The 18,126-nt window shown below is 40.9% G+C and overlaps 1 protein-coding gene across 1 annotated transcript in view; it reads right to left on the reverse strand.

The window, feature by feature from the left end:
* Il12rb2 (interleukin 12 receptor subunit beta 2) overlaps positions 1–17,864 on the reverse strand; it is a 66,282-nt gene extending 48,418 nt beyond the window's left edge. The window contains exons 1-6 of the mRNA XM_032906387.1: positions 17,759–17,864; positions 16,398–16,724; positions 13,911–14,025; positions 12,893–13,086; positions 11,313–11,455; positions 7,200–7,350 (exon numbers count right to left, since the gene is read on the reverse strand). Coding sequence (XP_032762278.1) covers positions 7,200–7,350; positions 11,313–11,455; positions 12,893–13,086; positions 13,911–14,025; positions 16,398–16,724; positions 17,759–17,834 — 1,006 coding nt within the window. The 5' untranslated portion in view covers positions 17,835–17,864. The remainder of the gene's footprint in view (positions 1–7,199; positions 7,351–11,312; positions 11,456–12,892; positions 13,087–13,910; positions 14,026–16,397; positions 16,725–17,758) is intronic.
* Positions 17,865–18,126: the final 262 nt, after the last annotated feature.

Below are 18,126 nucleotides of genomic sequence, written 5' to 3' on the forward strand. Positions count from 1 at the left end.
AAGATGTGGAAAAAGAGGAACACCCCTCCATTGTAGATGGGATTGCAAGCTGGTATAACCACTTTGGAAATTAATCTGGCGGTTCCTCCGAAAATTTGAAATAGTTCTTTCTGAAGACCCAGCTATACCAATTATACCCAAAAGATGCTCCTACATATAACAAGGACACATGTTCCACTATAGTCATAGCAGCCTTGTTTATCATAAGACAAAGCTGGAAACAACCCAGATGTCCCTTAACAGAGGAATGGATACAGAAAATGTGGTACATTTACACAATGGAACACTACTCCTCAGCTATTAAAAAACCACACGACTTCCTTTTGCAGGCAAATGTATGGAACTAGAAAATAACATCCTGAGTGAGGTAACCCAAACCCAAAAGTACATGGTATGCACTCTCTGATAAGTGGATATTAGCTCACAGCTCAGAATACAATTCACAGACCATATGAAGCTTAACAAGAAGGAAGGCCAAAGTGTGGATACTTCAATCCTACTTAGAAGGGGGAACAAAATAGTCAGAGGAGGTAAAGGGTGGGAGAGACCTAGGTGAGAGAGGGGAGAGGGGAAAGGGTGGCAGGATCAAGTACGGGAAGAAACAGGAGAAAAGTCCAGAGGGTCTGGAGAATGAATAGAAATAAGTAGAAATGGGGAATGTGAGGAACCACTAGAAAGTCCCAGACACCAGGGATGTGAGATGCTCCCAGGACCCAATGGGGATGGTATTAGTTTAAATACCCACAGAGGGGAGATAGAACCTGAAGAGACCATCTCCTGTAGATAGGCATGGCCCCCCAGTTGAGGGATGGGGCCATCCATCCATCTCAAAATTTTCAACCCAGAATTGTCCCCTGTTGAAAGGAAATGCAGTGGGTTGGGGATTTAATCAGTGGCAGAGCGCTTGCAATTAGCAAGCACTAGAAGGCCCCCTGTTGGGTCCCCAGCTCCGAAAAAAAAAAAAAAAAAAAAAAAGAAAGAAAGGAAATGCAGTGACAAAAAATGGAGCAGAGACTGAAGGAAAGGCTATCCAGAGACTGCCCCACCTTGGGATTCATCTCATCTGCAGACACCAAACCCCAACCCTACTGATGATGCCAAGAAGTGCTGTCCTCTGAGAGGCTCTGCCAGCATCTGACTAAGACAGATGAAGATACTCACAGCCAACAATTGACTGAGTCTGGGGACCCCAATGAAAGAGTTAGGGGAAGGACTGAAGGAGCTCAAGGGGATTGCAACCCCATAGGAAGAACAACAATATCAGGACCCCTGCAGAGTTCTCAGGGTCTAAACCACCAACAAAGAGTATACAAGTAGAGAATGGCTTTATTTGGCATCAATGGGAGGGGAGACCCTTGGTTGTGTGGAGACTTGTTGCCCCAGGAGAGGTGGATTCTAGAGGGGTGAGGCAGGAGTGTGTGTGTGTATGTGGGAGAGCACCCTTTTAGAGGCAAAGGAGGGGTGCTAGGATGGGAGATTTGTGAAGGGGAGACCGGGAAGGGGGATAATATTTGAAATGTAAATAAATAAAATAATTTTAGAATGTCCCATCTCTTAATTCTATCCCATCAGGGATCAGGACTTCATTATATGAATTTTGTGGGAAGATGAACTTGAGTTTATAGCAGGGAAGAAACGTAAGAAGGCTCCCAGATGTCTCTTGGGTGTTGTGTTTCACCTTGGCGTTGACTCCCCTAGGGAGTTTGCTCTAGCCTTTTGAGATAAATTGCGTCTCTTGGAGTCTGAAGTTCTGACTGGTTGGCATTATGTCCCATCTCCTGGTGTAGTTCCTGCTACAAACACATTTCTCGAAGGCTATACTTTCTATTTCAAGGAAAACCACTTTCTATTAGTGAGCTGGCCACCATTTATCAAAATTAATGTACAGGCATTTTCATCCTTAGGGATAGGAACAAGCTTAAGGAAGGCCAAAGAAGGGGCAAAGGTTGAACTTCTGGCTAGATCACAAATGGGTTCCTCCCTAATGAAGTGTTCGCATACGAATCCTTTTAGTACCGTAGAGAGTCCTTCATTCTCATTTTCTGCAGTCTTAGACAGAGATAGAAGCATGGCAATCTTTGAGCTTATTCTAATGGTTGACAACCATGATTTGTGGGCCAAATCCAGCCTGGTGTCTACTTTTGTACAGTAGCAAACAATCATAATAGCTTGGCATTTTTAAATGGCTATAAAATGAGAAATGTCATTTTTTACTAACACACGGAAACTTTGTAAAATCCAAATGTTGGTATTCATACATGGAGTTTTCTTGGAACCCAGCCACGTCTTTGGTTGATGCCAACCCCTGCTCAAGACATTTCAAGAACAACTTTTAACAACTGCAGAGACTATACAATATACAAAGTTACAAGGATTAACTCTCTGCAGATAAACTGTTTGCAAATTTACAAGCTTCACTGTGATGCAAGGTTTGTTATCTGAGATGTTAGAATAGCTCCAGAATTTGATTGTTTATATCCATCTTAATAATGATAAGAGGTTAGTATAATAATGAATGAATGAATGAAATGAATGAATGAGTGGATTTCCCAGCTTTTCAATGTGAGGAAGTGTGGCTTTGATGGGCCTCTCCCTTGGACATCTTTCACTCATCTGTGTTGCCATCATGACATGAAGCACATCTTTGCCACTCTGGCCTAAAAACAAGCATTCCATGCCACCTCAGTTAACTCTTCAAATTAACTGAGGTGAGTAGCACTCAAACATGTGAGCAGAGAGTCATGTATATGGAAGGCCTATTCGTCATAGTGGAACTTCCTGTTAGGTGTTGTGAGTGGTGAGTATGCACAGGTCTAGATACTTCTGAGTTCAAATTCATGAGTTTTGTCTTACTAGAAAGAAAACATAGTATCGATTCCCTAGAGTCAGGACTGCTTTTGATGGATGATGAATTATGGACTGTTCCTCAGAAAGTGACCTAGTTTCCTTTCTTCTCCCCTTCCTTAGTGGTCATTTCTCTGGAAGACCATGACTGGAGTCAAATTTAACAGCAAAGGAAGGTACACGTGGAGTGAAGGGAGCCTTCACAAAGGTGGGATGACACACACAGCCGCCCCTTGTTTTTAGAAGCTGAGGTTACAGAGAAAGAACCATAAATCATTCACAGTTTCGGAGAGTAAAGCACATTACATGTGACTAGACACTTAAAAGGGTTAAAGGGAAGAAGTGTTAGAAAAAAAACTTCACACATTTGGGTTTGCATCAGTTGGTGTTTCAAAGGGAAACTGATGACAGAAGAGTGGTAAGGGGTGTAAACCACACAGCTTAAAGTAAGAGCAGAGCATAGACAGCCCACAGAAAGATCAAACCAGGAAAGCAAGATGCAGGCATTGAAAGGAAGCAAACAGGGTGAGCTGGGCCATGTTTCAGCTCTCTGAGTACCTGCTCTGCTCTGAACACAACAGCCCCACAGTGACTGGTGGCTTATCTACAACAAATTAGCGTTACTAGTTTGCCTTGGAGAGGTTTTAATTTGTCAGATAAGTGCTAAGAAAATAAGAAAAGAAAAGCCTTTTCGGTACATCTAAGTTAGTCATTAATCAGTGTAAAGTGACAAGGATTCATGAACCATGAGTTTCTGCAGCTTTAGCTCAGCTCCGTGGGATGTAATAATGTAGTTTACAGATATTTAGACTCATTTACTATCTTGGATATCAAATGTGACCCATTTGAAAAATTCTATCTGTATTTTGCAAACAAAATTGAATCCATGAGGTATTTTAAGAGAATATTACTTTATACTGGGTGTGGTGGTCCATGTCTTTAATCCCAGCATTTAGGGGGCAGAGGCATGCATACCTCTGAGTTGGAGGCCAGCCTCGTCTACAAAGTGAATTCTAGACAGCAAAGGAAACAGACAGACAGAGAAACCCTGTCTAGAAAAAACAACAAAAATTACGTCAACTACATTAAATAGCAAAGAAAATCTCTGGACAACAGAGGGGTCATGTGGCCTTTAGTTAGAAAAAGATATATTTTAATTACCACATGCTAGATGAATCCATTTTAAATATTTTTTACAATTATTGAAGATAAGATGAAGAGAAATACAATTACAAAGCTTAGAAGATAAGACAGACTTTAGAAGAAAAAAAAACTATTCAACACATGGGCACTTGGAAAAAAAAATTTCAACAAAAACACCAATGGCTTATGCCCAAGATCAAGAATAGGGATCTCATAAAACTACAAAGTAAGGCAAAGGACACTGTCAAAACGGGGTAGGGCTCCCACAACAGATAGAGGGCCTTATATCCAAAATATACAAAAGAACCCAAAAAGTTAGACCATTTAGGGGAGACAAATAACTCATTAAAAAAAATGGGGTTCAGAGCCAAAGAATTGGAGGAATGCCGAATATTGAGAAACACCAAAGAAATGTTCAGGCCAACCTCACTGTGAGAATGGCTAAGGTGACAGCAAATGCTGGCTAGGATGCGAGAAAAGAAACACCTCCATTGTTGGTGGGTTGCAGACTGGTACAAAAAACTCAGTCTGGAGGTTAAAAATTGACTTGAACTGCCTGTCCAGTATACCTCCCTTGGGCATGGCTCAAGTTCCTTTATTTAATAGCCAGAAGCAAAGAACCTGCCCTTCAACAGAGTGAATGGCAGAAAATGGGTACATGAAATGGATGAGTATCAAAACAACGACTATGAAATTGTGAGGGCAATGGTTGAACTGAAAATATCATTCTGAGTGGAGCTAACCACAGAAAAAAGACATACATCTACTGGATATCCCCAAATGTTGAATTACCAGGCTAGACAAATGAAACTAAGACTGAATAAGACCTTCTTTAAAAGGGGAATAAGAATACCCTTGGCAGGGAAGAGAGAGGCAAAAGATTAAAAACAGAGACTGAAAACAAACAAACAAACAAACAAACACAACAAACACAGCCAGAATACCAACCATCCAGCAAACCACTGAATTGAGAACCCCCCCTGCTGAAGGAATCAGAGAATTAAGAGCTTGAAGGGCAAATATGCACAACAATGCCAAGCAACCAGAGCTTCCAGGGACTTAAAGACTATACACCCTGGATATCCCCTAGTAAGAGCACCAGTTGGGTCCTGAAACAACCCCCAGTGAACTAGACTGTAAATAGGGTAAATTTAAGAAATACAGTAATAAAAAAATTATAAAGAAGATTTTATTCAAACTGTTAGTATAATAGTCAATAGTAGGTGTCAAGGGCTCTCTCCTTGATGCCACCAGGCCATCACTGTTAAGACATTTTACCAAAAAGTCTCAAAGACATGTGGGAAATCCCAGCAATGAAGCAGGCAGATCATTTTTCCAGTTCCAGTTCAAATAAGGACATCATCCCAACCCCCCAACTATTAAGAGCTTCCAAATCACACATGTCTCCATAATGAGTTCCAATTATAATTTCAGCTGTGCACAGGGGTGGAGACTTTCTTAACTTAGAAGTAGGCAGATATTTTTTGTAATCAAGAATTTGTAAGAATTTGTCCCCACAAACAAAACTCTAGACAGTAATGATCAATTGATTATATGCCAGTCATTTTTCTTTGTTAGTAATCTACACAAAGTATTGTAACAGGGCTCTAGACCTTAGAAGGTCACCAGGTCTTCGCAAAACTGACTTCGTGATGATAGTACCATTCAGGCTATAAAACTCAACTCTTAGACAACATCACCTGCCAAAACTAAAACAGAGGACTAATCTGTCAAAGTCCATAGAGTTCTGGGAAAGTCTCAAAATGCTTTTTTTTCCTATAGTTCTGATTCTGGCTAACTGTTCTTGTTAACGGAAGTGTGCTAACCCAGGACATGTCTTTCTTTCATTGTTACTTTCTTTGTTTCTCTCTCTCTCTCTCTCTCTCTCTCTCTCTCTCTCTCTCTCTCTCTCTCTCTCTCTCTTTCTTTCTTCTTAAAAGCTCACCCTGAGAAAGGCCCAGGGCTACACTAAGGATCCCAAACTTACAGTGTTTTAGCCAGCCAACTAATAAAGACATGGCTTAAACCCATGTCCAAGCTCTCTTCTCTGGTGGATATCCCACACTGTATAAAAAGTTCTATACTGTACCACTAACAAGTGCTTAAAAAAAAAAACAAGAGTATTCTTGTGAATTCAAAGGCTTTTTTGATTGGGAAGTGTTTTCTAGACACAGCAGGGCAGACGCACATTTGAATTCACAGCAGTTGAGACAGCATGTCCAGCTAGACAAAGTTCATGGAGAGGTAGGACTCATGCCCACCTCCTGCTAAGGAGCTATTGGCAGTTGATAACTGCTGGGCGAGGGAGAGTCAGTTTTCTTCCAAGCTGGTGGTTCTTGGTGGATTCACTGCCTTCCAGTGAAGACCACACATCTAGAACAAATGGGTAGCACAAATTGTACTTGATTTTTTAAAAACAAACAGAAAAAAAGGACATAGTTGTGTGGGTTATTTATGAATCTGGCAGACGTTGGGGGAGGGAGTCAACCTGATCAAACTTTTTTTTTCTTTTTTTCAGAGCTGGGGACCAAACCCAGGGCCTTGCGCTCACTAGGCAAGCGCTCTACCGCTGAGCTAAATCCCCAACCCCCTGATCAAACTTTTAAAGAACTAATAAGAACAAGGAAAGCATTTTCAATATGATGATATGATGTTTCAATAAAATATTTGCTTATATTTCAATGACACTGATTTCTTAGGAATTACCAAAAAGAAAAACCCATTCATTAGGTCAAAACTTATTATGCTGCTCCTGGTCGTAGGCCTCTAAAGAACAGTGTAACTTCGAAGGCTTGAAGAAGCAAAATTCAGCATTTGGAGAAAAGAGGCATTGTTAGATATGACTTTTATTTTAGGATACTGTTTTCAGACATTTTAGTATGCTTAAAATAGTTTCAAAATTGCAATTTATAATTTTCAAAGAACCAAAGAGATAAATTACCAAAGAAATGAGATTAATCCTGGTTACAGCTTTGGGGAATAACAGTTACTGAGGTAGTAAGAAAAGTAAGAACAAATTTAACTGGACAGTGGTAAAGTGGTGGCTTGACTTATGGCAGACAAGGGCAGGGCCTGTCTGTGCCTGTTAAACCTCTTGCATCATAAAACTTACCTTCCTGGGCAGTTTCTATACAGCATGCCCCGAAAGAGTCTGCTCCAAGGAAGACTTGGCCTCTTCCAGTTCCTCCCCCTTTTTTTTTCTGGATGCCTACCTTCCTCTGGTGTTCGAGTTCTCAGTGACTCACTCCAATTACTCCAACTTCCCCGAGAGAGATGTAGCTTAGAGGAGATCTGAAATTCATATTCTGTGAATGGTCTCAGATCTTGCAGGTCATATCTTCCTTTGGCATTTGTAGCATTAACCTTGAATTGGATGAGATTTGCTTCATTGAGATACAATGTTTGTGTATTCTTATAGAGAGCATGGTGAGAGTTCACCACAGGCATACTGTATGCAATGGCCAAAGCATGGAGACAAGGCTCCCCTCCCCATAAAGCAGTAAGCATTGGGACCGGAGAGATGGCTTCAGTGACTAAATACAGGGTATTCTTCCAAAGGACCTGAGTTTGATTCCCAGGACTTAATGGCAGCCCACAATCATCTACAACTTCAGTTCCAGAAGTTCTGATTGGATATTCTTTTCTGGCTTCTGCAGGCACCAAGCAGGCATGTGACACACACACACACACACACACACACACACACACACACACACACACACACACACACACACACACACAAATCAGGCAAAACAATCATACTTTTTAAAAAAACACAACTGAAAATTGCAAGCATTTTCATGGGAATTCACACTCTTCTGACCACTCTGAAGTACTTCATGGGTTACTTCAGCTGTTAGATGTTACTGTGCCAAGGGTGAGCCTGATATCGCTCCTCTATTCAGACAACCCCTTCCTAGACTCCAGTGACAAATCTTGAATAGAACGAAATAGCAGGGCAGAGTCTATAAAGTACCTACAGTAGCAAATGGATATAAAGAGGAAGTAACTTGGTGGTACAGTGTGTCCTTAGCATGTGCAAACTCATATACATAAAGGATAATAAAAAGGATAATATAAAGAATTTTTAAAGATTTATTTATTCATTTCTTTGTGTGTTTGCTTATGTGTGTACCTGAAAGTTTGTACGTGGACTGTGTGTGTAGGAGTTAGAACTGGCATTACAAGCAGTCGAGAGCCACTCAGTGTGCGTGCTGGGTACCAAAGCCAAGTCCTCTGCTGCTGAGCCATTTCCCCATCCACATACAGAGAATTTTAACCTGAAAGGGCAAACTAGATAAGATGACCATTTAAATTCTCCAGATCTACCGTTCAGTGAGAATAAATAATGTTAGGGCTACTGAATATGGGAAGTTAACCTAATACAATTGTTTCTAAATAAAAAAATCTCTAGGGATTAATAACCTACCTATTGGGGGCTGGGAAGATGGCTCAGTGGTTAAGAGTCCCAGCTGATTTTTCAGACAACTACAGTTCAATTCCTAGCACTCACATGGTGGCTCACACTTGTCTGCAATTCCAGTCCCAGAGGATCTGTCCTCCTCTAGCTCCCATGAGCACCAGGCACACATGGCAGGCCAAGCTAGCTTGGAACTCTAGCCTCTCTCTTAGCCTTTAAAATGCTCAGATTATAGGGATATGTCATTACCCTAGTCCATAACTATATCAGCTTTTAAAGCCACATGGAGAAATTTCTACATTATATACAATTAGCAATATGATGAATATTTTAATGTAGACATAAAGCTGGTTTTAGGGAAAAAAAAGTTAGTTACAGTCTCTTGGGTATCAACTCTATGTGAAGCCAATCCTTTGCTATTATTATAAACCACTGTACTTTATAAAATTCTTGAAGAACTTTATAAAATTCTTGAAGAACTTTATAAAATTCTTGAAGAATATGAGGACTCTCTATTGTACTCCACTTGTCCACATCATAACACTGGTATGACAAGACAATTTTCTTGATTTCTAGTAGAATATATTTCAGTATATTTTAAGGGAACAGAAATAAAGACCATTCAAATTTAGTCCTATTTTTTTATTATAAAAAATGGTAATGCCAGTAAGCTCTTGCTGAAAAAAGTGTGAAGACCTGAGTCAAATTTCCAGAACCTGTGTAAATCTAGGCACAATCCTAAGCTTCTATAGTGAATGAAGTGTGGAGACAGGAGAATCTCAGCAGCTCACAGGTTGCTAGCCTGGTGTATGGGCTAGCCTGGGTTATGTGTATGTGAACAGCACACACACCCTATCTCAAACAGGATGAAAGTGGGATGTGAGCCCTGACACTCAGGGTTATTCTGACTTCCACATCCATGCCATGACACATATGTACCCTCATCACCCTCCCACACACAGTGTGGTGTGTAATATACAAATTGAAGTGCTTTTCTTGGGAAAATCTAGTGGCATATAAGCCTCTGAGTACATTCTCTAACATTCTTTTCTGATATGTTTTTAATGTTATAAAAGGATATTGAGGAAGGGGATAGCAGAATAAGGAGAAACAAAACACTATGGCTTAAAACCTTCAGACTCAGGGCCTATAAAAGGGCTCAGCAGGTAAAGGTGCTTGCTGTGCAAACCTTGTGACCTGAATCTTATCCCTAGAAATCACAGTAGGAAGAGAGAACTGACTTCTAAAAGTTGTTCTTTAACCTCCACTTACTCACTGTGACACACACACACACACACACACACACACACACACACACACACACACACACTAACAGTAACAGTAACAATAGTAAAATAAAATTTAAGAATCAGGAAGTAGAGGGGTTGGGGATTTAGCTCAGTGGTAGAGCGCTTGCCTAGCAAGCTCAAGACCCTGGGTTCGGTCCCCAGCTCCGATTAAAAAAAAAAGAATCAGGAAGTAGCACAGTGGCAGAAGAATTGACTAGCACAGGAAGCCCTTGTGTTCAATTCCCAGCACCTCCTACCAAACAACCAAACCTGCCTTCTAAAGAAAAGACTGCTGGGAGGTCACGAGATTGCTTAATGGGTAAAGGAGCTGACTGAGAAGTTGACAACTTGATTTTGATCATCAAGGTTTCCATGGTGGAAGGAGGGAACCAATTCCTGTCAGTTATTTCTCTGACCAACACACACACACACACACACACACACACACACACATGTCAACAAAAGTAAAAAATGAAAATACAACTCAGACTCAGGGGTCAACATATTTCTCATATGTTTGTGTGTCTACACGCTCATGTATATGCATGTAGAGATCAGAGGTCAATGCTAGGTGTCTTCCTCAACTGCTTCTCCACTGTTTGTTTATTTGAGAAAAAGTTTCTCACTGAACCAGCCTCTTGCAGACTGGCTGGGCTAGCTGACCAATGCCCTCCAGGCATCCTCTTGCTTCAGTGCTGGAGTCACAGACACAGGCTGCCATGCCCCACTTGCCCAAATCAGGCCCTCGTGCTTGCTCAGCAAACACTTTACCCACTGACTCATCTCTCCAATGCCAATATTTCTTTTTTTTTCATATATCATTTTTTTTATTAACTTGAGTATTTCTTATATACATTTTGAGTGTTATTCCCTTCCGGTTTCGGGCAAACATCCCCTCCCCCCTCCCTTCCTTATGGTGTTCCCCTCCCCACCCTCCCCCCATTGCCGCCCTCCCCCAACAGTCTAGTTCACTGGGGTTCAGTCTTAGGGACCCAGGGCTTCCCCTTCCACTGGTGCTCTTACTAGGATATTCATTGCTACCTATGAGGTCAGAGTCCAGGGTCAGTCCATGTATAGTCTTTAGGTAGGGCTTAGTCCCTGGAAGCTCTGGTTGCTTGGCATTGTTGTACATATGGGGTCTGAGCCCTTCAAGCTCTTCCAGTTCTTTTCTCTGATTCCTTCAACGGGGTCCTGTTCTCAGTTCAGTGGTTTGCTGTGTTTTTTTTTTTTTTTTTTTTTTTTCAGGCGAATGCCAGCAGCAAACCAGCCAATATTTCTTAACAGAGAGATGGCTCAGTGATTAAGAGTACAAGCTACTTTTGCAGAGGACCCAGTTTTGGTTCCCAGCACCTATATGGTGACTCAGAACAATCTGCAAGTCCAGCCCCCGGGGATCTGATGCCTTTTTCTGGTTTCCAGGGGCAGGAGGCACACATACATACAGGGAAACTGTTGTACACATATATTTTTTAAAAGGTAGACAGGTATATACATCTTCCTGATAGATTTCACATGATGTGTTATTAACTCCTTATTAGTTGACATGACAAGATGAGTCTGTGGAACAATGTCAAGGACTCTTATGGATTTTCTCCCATCCCTCTAAAGGCTATTACCATATTCCAGGATGTACTGTTAAGAGGCTGGTATCTGAGTCGATTGAGTACCACTTGCCCCTCATCTTCCCACTGCAGTGTACATCTGCTTCCAGAAGCATTTAGAAAGTTGATTCTGATGTCCCACGGAGGAAGAGGCCTCACTAGTAACCAAGACAAACCAAAATGTGCAAGTCAGGCTTTGCGGCCAGAGATTGCTTAAGCTATTGAAAATGTTGGTTTCAAGAGTGTCAGCTAACCTGGACTGGAGGCTCTCAGACTCTGAACCACCAACCAAAAGCCATACATGGGCTGGACTTAGGCCTCCCCGCACAAATGTAGCAGATGTGCAGCTTGGCCTTTATGTAGGTCCTGAACAGTTGAAATGGGGGCTATCCCAAAGCTGTTGCCTGTATTTGGATATGTTCTTCTGGCTGGGTTGCCTTGTGTGGCCGCAGTGGAAAAGGAAGTCCCTAGCCTGAAAGATACTTGGAGTGCCAGGGTGAGGTGATTCCCAGGGGTGCCCCAACCCACTCAGAGGAGAAGAAGATGGGGGAATGGAGGAAAGATTGTTGGGGGGGGCAGTGACTGGGAGGGGGGTAGTGAGCAGGATGTAAAGTGAAAAAGTAAAAAGTAAATAAAAAAAGTAAATAAAAATATAGTTTCGGGTTGGGGATTTAGCTCAGTGGTAGAGCGCTCACCTAGCAAGCGCAAGGCCCTGGGTTCAGTCCTCAGCTCCAGAAAAAAAAATATGGTTTCACTACTCAGCCATTGAAATAATTGCCCCTAACCCAATCTAATATTCACAAAAAAAAAAAGATTTGTTGACTCCATTTAATAGATTTAAAGAAAACCAATATGCCAGTGACTGCGAAGGCAAAGGTGGCAAGTGATGATGCTCAAGAAAAAAGGTTAGGAAAGTTCTGGAAAAATGGAAAAAGAACAAAGGGAAGGATGGTGGTGCAGTCATGAACAGTTTTTAAAGAGACAGAAGGTGGACAGGGAGAGCGGTGAAGAGCCAACAGGTACGCTAATAGTAAGGAGAGACGTGGCGTGAGAAGGAACTACAGGCAGCACAGAAAGACACTCAGGCCCACCCGGATGGTTATAAAGTGGGACACTTGAGATTGGCTTCTAATTTACTAGGCCAATTCTCCTGTTCAGGTGCTGGCACTGGCTCCTTACAGTTCCCAGAGGCGAGGGGTAGAGGCTAGCATTCTTACAGCAGATGCTTTTGTATCTTGGCATATTATATGAGCAGTGTACACAGTGGGGTTAGCCAGCGGGATGGAGAGCCATCTGGACTCTTCAGTCAGTGGTGTCACTGGCAGCTGCTTCTGACATGGGAATAAGTGAGAAACTCTTATTTCTCTAAGGGAATGAGTCTGAAAGTCCCATTTGGTTGCACTTCTATGTGGCTACAGGCCAGCCCTTCTTTTACATGCATCAGAATAGTCTTGTACTTTGTCTGCAGCTTTTAGTTACTTTCCATTAGCTCTTATTTCCTTTAAAATAACTATGTATGGAAGATTTGAATGAGTTTTAAAAAAATAATTTTTATGTGCCAGTGAATGACGCTGAATAGTTGTAGTAGAATTTACCTATGTCCAAGAATGTGAATGTATGCAGAAGTGAAGAAGAATTTCCAAGATCATTGGTGGCAGTAACACGGACTATGAACCTGGATTCAGCTAAATCAGGGGTCAGATTGATCCCAAGATCCAGACGACTACAATTCTGACGATTGTCAGAATAACACTGGTTCTGATAGGTCACATTGTTTGGTCCAGTTAACCTGCAACCAAAACAAAACTGTGTTTAGCAATATACTTTCATGCTGCTTCCTGCAAAAACTACAAAAGAACAAAATGTTCTAACATCAAAAATTCCAGACAGATGTTTTAAGGCTGCTAGAGGATATATTGTGGGAATTCCTGAATTCTGTTCTTATGGATAGAGAGCCATGTTTCCTCCTTACCCCATTTTTTGGTACAACTGAAATCTTTTTAAATGAGTGTTTATATAGAGGGACATTTTGCCTACCCTATACAATTCTCTAAACCATGGCAGTCATCATGGCTCCTCAGGGCAGTTCTAACCTTTATCCAAAAGACCTGTGAGCATCTGACTTAAGATTGAGTGGAAATGTGTGAGCTCACAGAATGTCCATACTGTAGGTAGAAGGATCCAATCATGGTCCCACTGCCTTTTCTATCTCATGCTTGCCTAGAGACAGCTGAGCCAGTGATGAGATTATGAGATATATACCAAGAAGAGAGGCTCCCGTATTCCCTCTTCTTGTAGACTCTGACATCAGCAAACTGTATTTTAAAAAGCAATTCCTCCAAGGTGGATAGGTTTCCTGGTTGCAGGAAAACTATCTTAGCCAAGGCCTTGGGCGATCTGAAGAAATCTTTGAATGAGAATATAGAGCCAAGATATCAGGGCTCACAGTTCAAACCGCCGAGGCAGCCCTCATTGACAGACACTTGGGAACAATATTTACATTTTTAGGCAAGCTATCTATTGCTGCTTCTTGGCAAATAATAAAAGCATTTGATATTGCTGAAAGTCATGTAAGAGAATATACACAAAACAGCCACAAAGTGCTTTACTCACTGTAAAGTGTAATAGGTTTTCAGATAAGTAACTTTCCCAGAGTTCCAGGAGCAGGCCACAGTTCCGTGCTCTCCTTTCTGGACACACGATATGCTTTGAGGTGACTCTGGAGCAACTTTGAAAAGGAAGAGCAAGATTTGATGTTAGAAATAGTCCACAGGTGACATCAAGACCACAGTGCCATTGTTTGTCAGTATATTGATAGTGTCTTCCACATGTCCCACAAATCTAGTTGAAGCCATATTCTATCAAGTTCATATTTGCTCTCAAGGCACACATTTTCTCTAATAATTAAAGCAATAGTGATGAATACTGATCACTTTCTGTAACTTAAGCCCCATGCCAGGTGTGTTATAGGCAGTCCTCAGCCAGAGCACTCCATAAAGTAAGATTATTTTTCATATTAGTAAAGAGGAAACCAAGACAGGCAAACTATTTGGCCCACAGTATAAAACTTTGAAGGGCAGAATCAGGGTTTGGTCTAAATGTGGCTGGCAAGCAATAATTCTACCACTTTTTGGAAACACAAACTTCTGAGAGGAATATCAACGCATTCTTAGAAAACTTTAAGACAGGCATGGTGGTACCCATCTGTAATTCCCTCACTCATGATGCTAATGTAGGAGGATTATGAATTCAAGGACATCCAAAGCTACATAGTTTGTTTCTGTCTCAACAAACAAAAACAAACAAACAAATAAAAACAAATCTCTACTGATGTCAATTTAAAGAAACTGTCTTTCTGTCCATGCACATGAAATGGGCTGCCGAGACATTGTATCACTTGGAGTACTTTATGATCAGGTATAGATTATTTCTTATGCATATGGATGTTTACAGATTACATAGGCCAGGCCTAGGCTTAGCTGTCAAAACAAAGGTATACAAGGGAAGGTGTCTATTTTAAAACAATGTATTTTTAAATTGCATATGGCTGTTTTGCCTTCGTGTATATTCAGGCATCATTTGTGTGCCTGATGCCTACAAAGTGCAAAATAGTGTGTTGCTGGAGTTCCAGATTGAGATTGGTGTGAACCTCCATGTGGGTGCTGAGACTTGAATCCAGGTGCTCTGCAAGAACAGAATTAATGGAGGATTTTGAGAAAATGTTTAGCTGCTTAGCCATCCCGTTTTACTACAGTACTGAGACTCTCATGCAGGCAAGATAAAAAACGCACACTGCAAAATCCTCCCATCTCTTCCAATGCTGTAACTGAGTGCATGTGGCCTTGGACAAGTTAACATCTCAGTATTTAATTTCATTTATTGAATGATTAAAGCAATATATAGCTCTCATGGCTTTATTTAATAAAATAATAAATATTCCTTTTGCTAAAATAATAAGCATTTCCTTATAAACATTTATTTAGGCATATATACCTCCTGAAAATCTCAGCGGCTACCTGGAGGGACCAACCATGCAAGGCATAAAAGAGTTTCTATTGGATAAACATGGACTACTGGGGAGCTAGGTAAATGCTTTTTCCCATTTCTCACTATCATAGTCCTATGTGCGCCTCCTGGGAATGTCCTTAAATGACCAAAAAGTCTGCAGTATTTTCTGCTAGGGCTATTGCCTGCTTAGTAACATTATTATGTGGTACCATCATGTATACATAGTGGTATTTCAGTCTATAGATCACATTTATAACAGTGATCCTATGCGATGTTGTTACCAGCTGGTACTCTGTTAGCTTATTTTAAGTATACATTATGTTGTTTGCAAAATGGTGAGACTAATGGCACTTTTCTAGATCTACTCCAATACTAAATGATTCATTAACTATATTTTTTAACTCCTTTTCTCTCAGCTCTCTTCTTGAAGGATTAGCTTATCAGCTTTGCAAATGGGCAAACTTCCAGGAAAGGACCCTAAGGATGGTGGTAGTTCCTTTTAACCTCTCTAAAGTGTGACAACCACTCATCAGGAGCAGTAGAGATGGAAGATTCCCTGCTGTGCAGTGAGCAAGGAAGAGGGGCCATTCAGCTGCTTGTTGCCAGCCTGAGTTCTAAGGGTTGGAAGAGACACTCCTCCAGCTCTTTAAGAGCTTGTAGCTTTGAATCAATATCCCCAATATATGATGATCTATTGGCAGAGAAACAGGGGCAGCAAGTAAGCAAATGTCCCTGATGGTCAGAGAAAGAGGGAAGGAAGAAGGAGAACAAGTAAGAGAGAGTGAAGCCAAGAGTTATGGATAGACTCAGTTGCTGAGTAAAATCCTAATTCTGTTGATTTCTGGACTTTTCACACTGAGATTCTCTTGCTGCTCTCATGACAAAAATAATTAATGTTATAGGAGAACAAAGAAATCTGTCTGGTGCTTGCTTGGGTTTCTATTGACATCATGAGAAACATACACAGAGACACAGACACAGACAGACAGACAGATACACACACACACACACACACACACACACACACACACACACACACACACACACACACACAAATTGCCACTTCCTAAGAGTTCAGAAAGGAATGCTCACCACCAACTGAGATCTCCACTCCACACACTGGCACTGGTTGTGTCTTTTGAGAGTTGCTACAGTTTAGCTTGCAGACAAACAGAGTCATACCAAGAGACAGGTTGGTGACTTGAAATATGGAGGAATGACTAGGGTGGCCGTGGACTTTTTTGCCATGGAGTTTTTCGACAAGGACATCATTGACAAACTTTAAGAGGATTAATTCGTTAGAATGAGGATAATGCGAACAGCCTTGTTTGGGATTCAGAGAGCAGGAAATATTGGCAGTTGACCCAAGTGGAATCACAGGGGCAGGCTGGACAGTCACGGTGCCAAGCTTGCACACATCTGCAGGAAGAGACAAATACAAAACTCAGCTGGAAAGAAGACATCTATTTTCGAGGAAAAGTTTGTTCAATCCCCCTAGCAGGGTAAAATTAAAACTCATCACATTATAGAACTACTAATAATAACGTACTTTGCTCCAGTGGCATTGGTGATGCTAGAGAACAGAAGACATTCATACTGAAGTATATTTTAATTAAATATATGCTCTTCTGAAAACATCCATGCTATAATCATAATCACAAGAGGAAAGTAGGAAGAAAACAACAGTGAAAGAACATTCTGGAATGCAGTTCCAAATCTCTCTTGGAACTTTTCCAGATGCGGATTTCACACCAAACCACTCAAGGAGAGCTTTCCAGGATAAATCACATGTGTACTATCACCTTTGTGACTTAAAATGCTCATTTTAATAAATATATTAAGAAAAAAGAAAGAATTTTTATGACTTTAGAAGCATATCTAGAAATATTTTCATCTCTTAATATATCAGCTGTATCATGTACAACTAGTAACATCATTTTATAAGCAATATAAATACTCAAAGGCTCAGAAGTGTTTTGAATTGGCATCATGGATGAAAATCAGAAGCCAGGCATAGTTCTATAATCCAAGCACTTGGGAAGCTGAAAGGGGCTTCACAAATTAGGTTTTAATTTTATTTCTTATTTATATTATGCCACAGAACTTTTATGGAGGTTAGAATATATGGGTTCACAGGATCAAATTCAAGTGGTTAGACTTGCACAGCAAGGGTCTTTACCTGCTAGGCATCTTCTGGTTCTAAAATATACCTTAATATAAAACGTGCATCTATTATGCTTCACATTTCTTAGGCAGTTTCTTAAGAGTAAATTCATGATTATGTATTGATATTATATCAAACCAAATAAGGTGATACTACAGAGCCAGATTTATCCATTAAATGTTAAAAGACTGACTACAAAATCCACTTGGAATACTTACCACAATGTGTGATTTGTTTGTACCTGAGAATTTAAACTGCAGTTCCTTTCACAGACTAGTTTATATCTTACCTATATTTGCTTTAATCAACAGCCACATGAACAAGAAAATAAGTGCCAATGAGCATTCTCTAACAGTGCGTGCCATGAGCAGTCAACTCCAGAATGCAACTCTTGCTCTCCTTGTAAAAGAAGACAAATTCATTCATGTTAAGCACATTCAGAAACCAGCAGAACTACAACCTTCCAGGACAACTCAAGCACTATCATTTCCTCATATTGTTAAGACTGTAAAACTAGGAAACTGAAGAATCATAGGCACTTTCTGCCTCCCATCTCGGTGAACCATGTTGGGGATGAGCAGAGGCTAAGAATGGGCTGGGTATCTCATTGTGTTTAGGCTGCTGAAGCTTGGCACAAAATGGCAGATGAGAGTCCCC

Source organism: Rattus rattus, chromosome 6 (assembly GCF_011064425.1).
Source record: "Rattus rattus isolate New Zealand chromosome 6, Rrattus_CSIRO_v1, whole genome shotgun sequence".
Classification (NCBI taxonomy): Eukaryota; Metazoa; Chordata; class Mammalia; order Rodentia; family Muridae; genus Rattus; species Rattus rattus.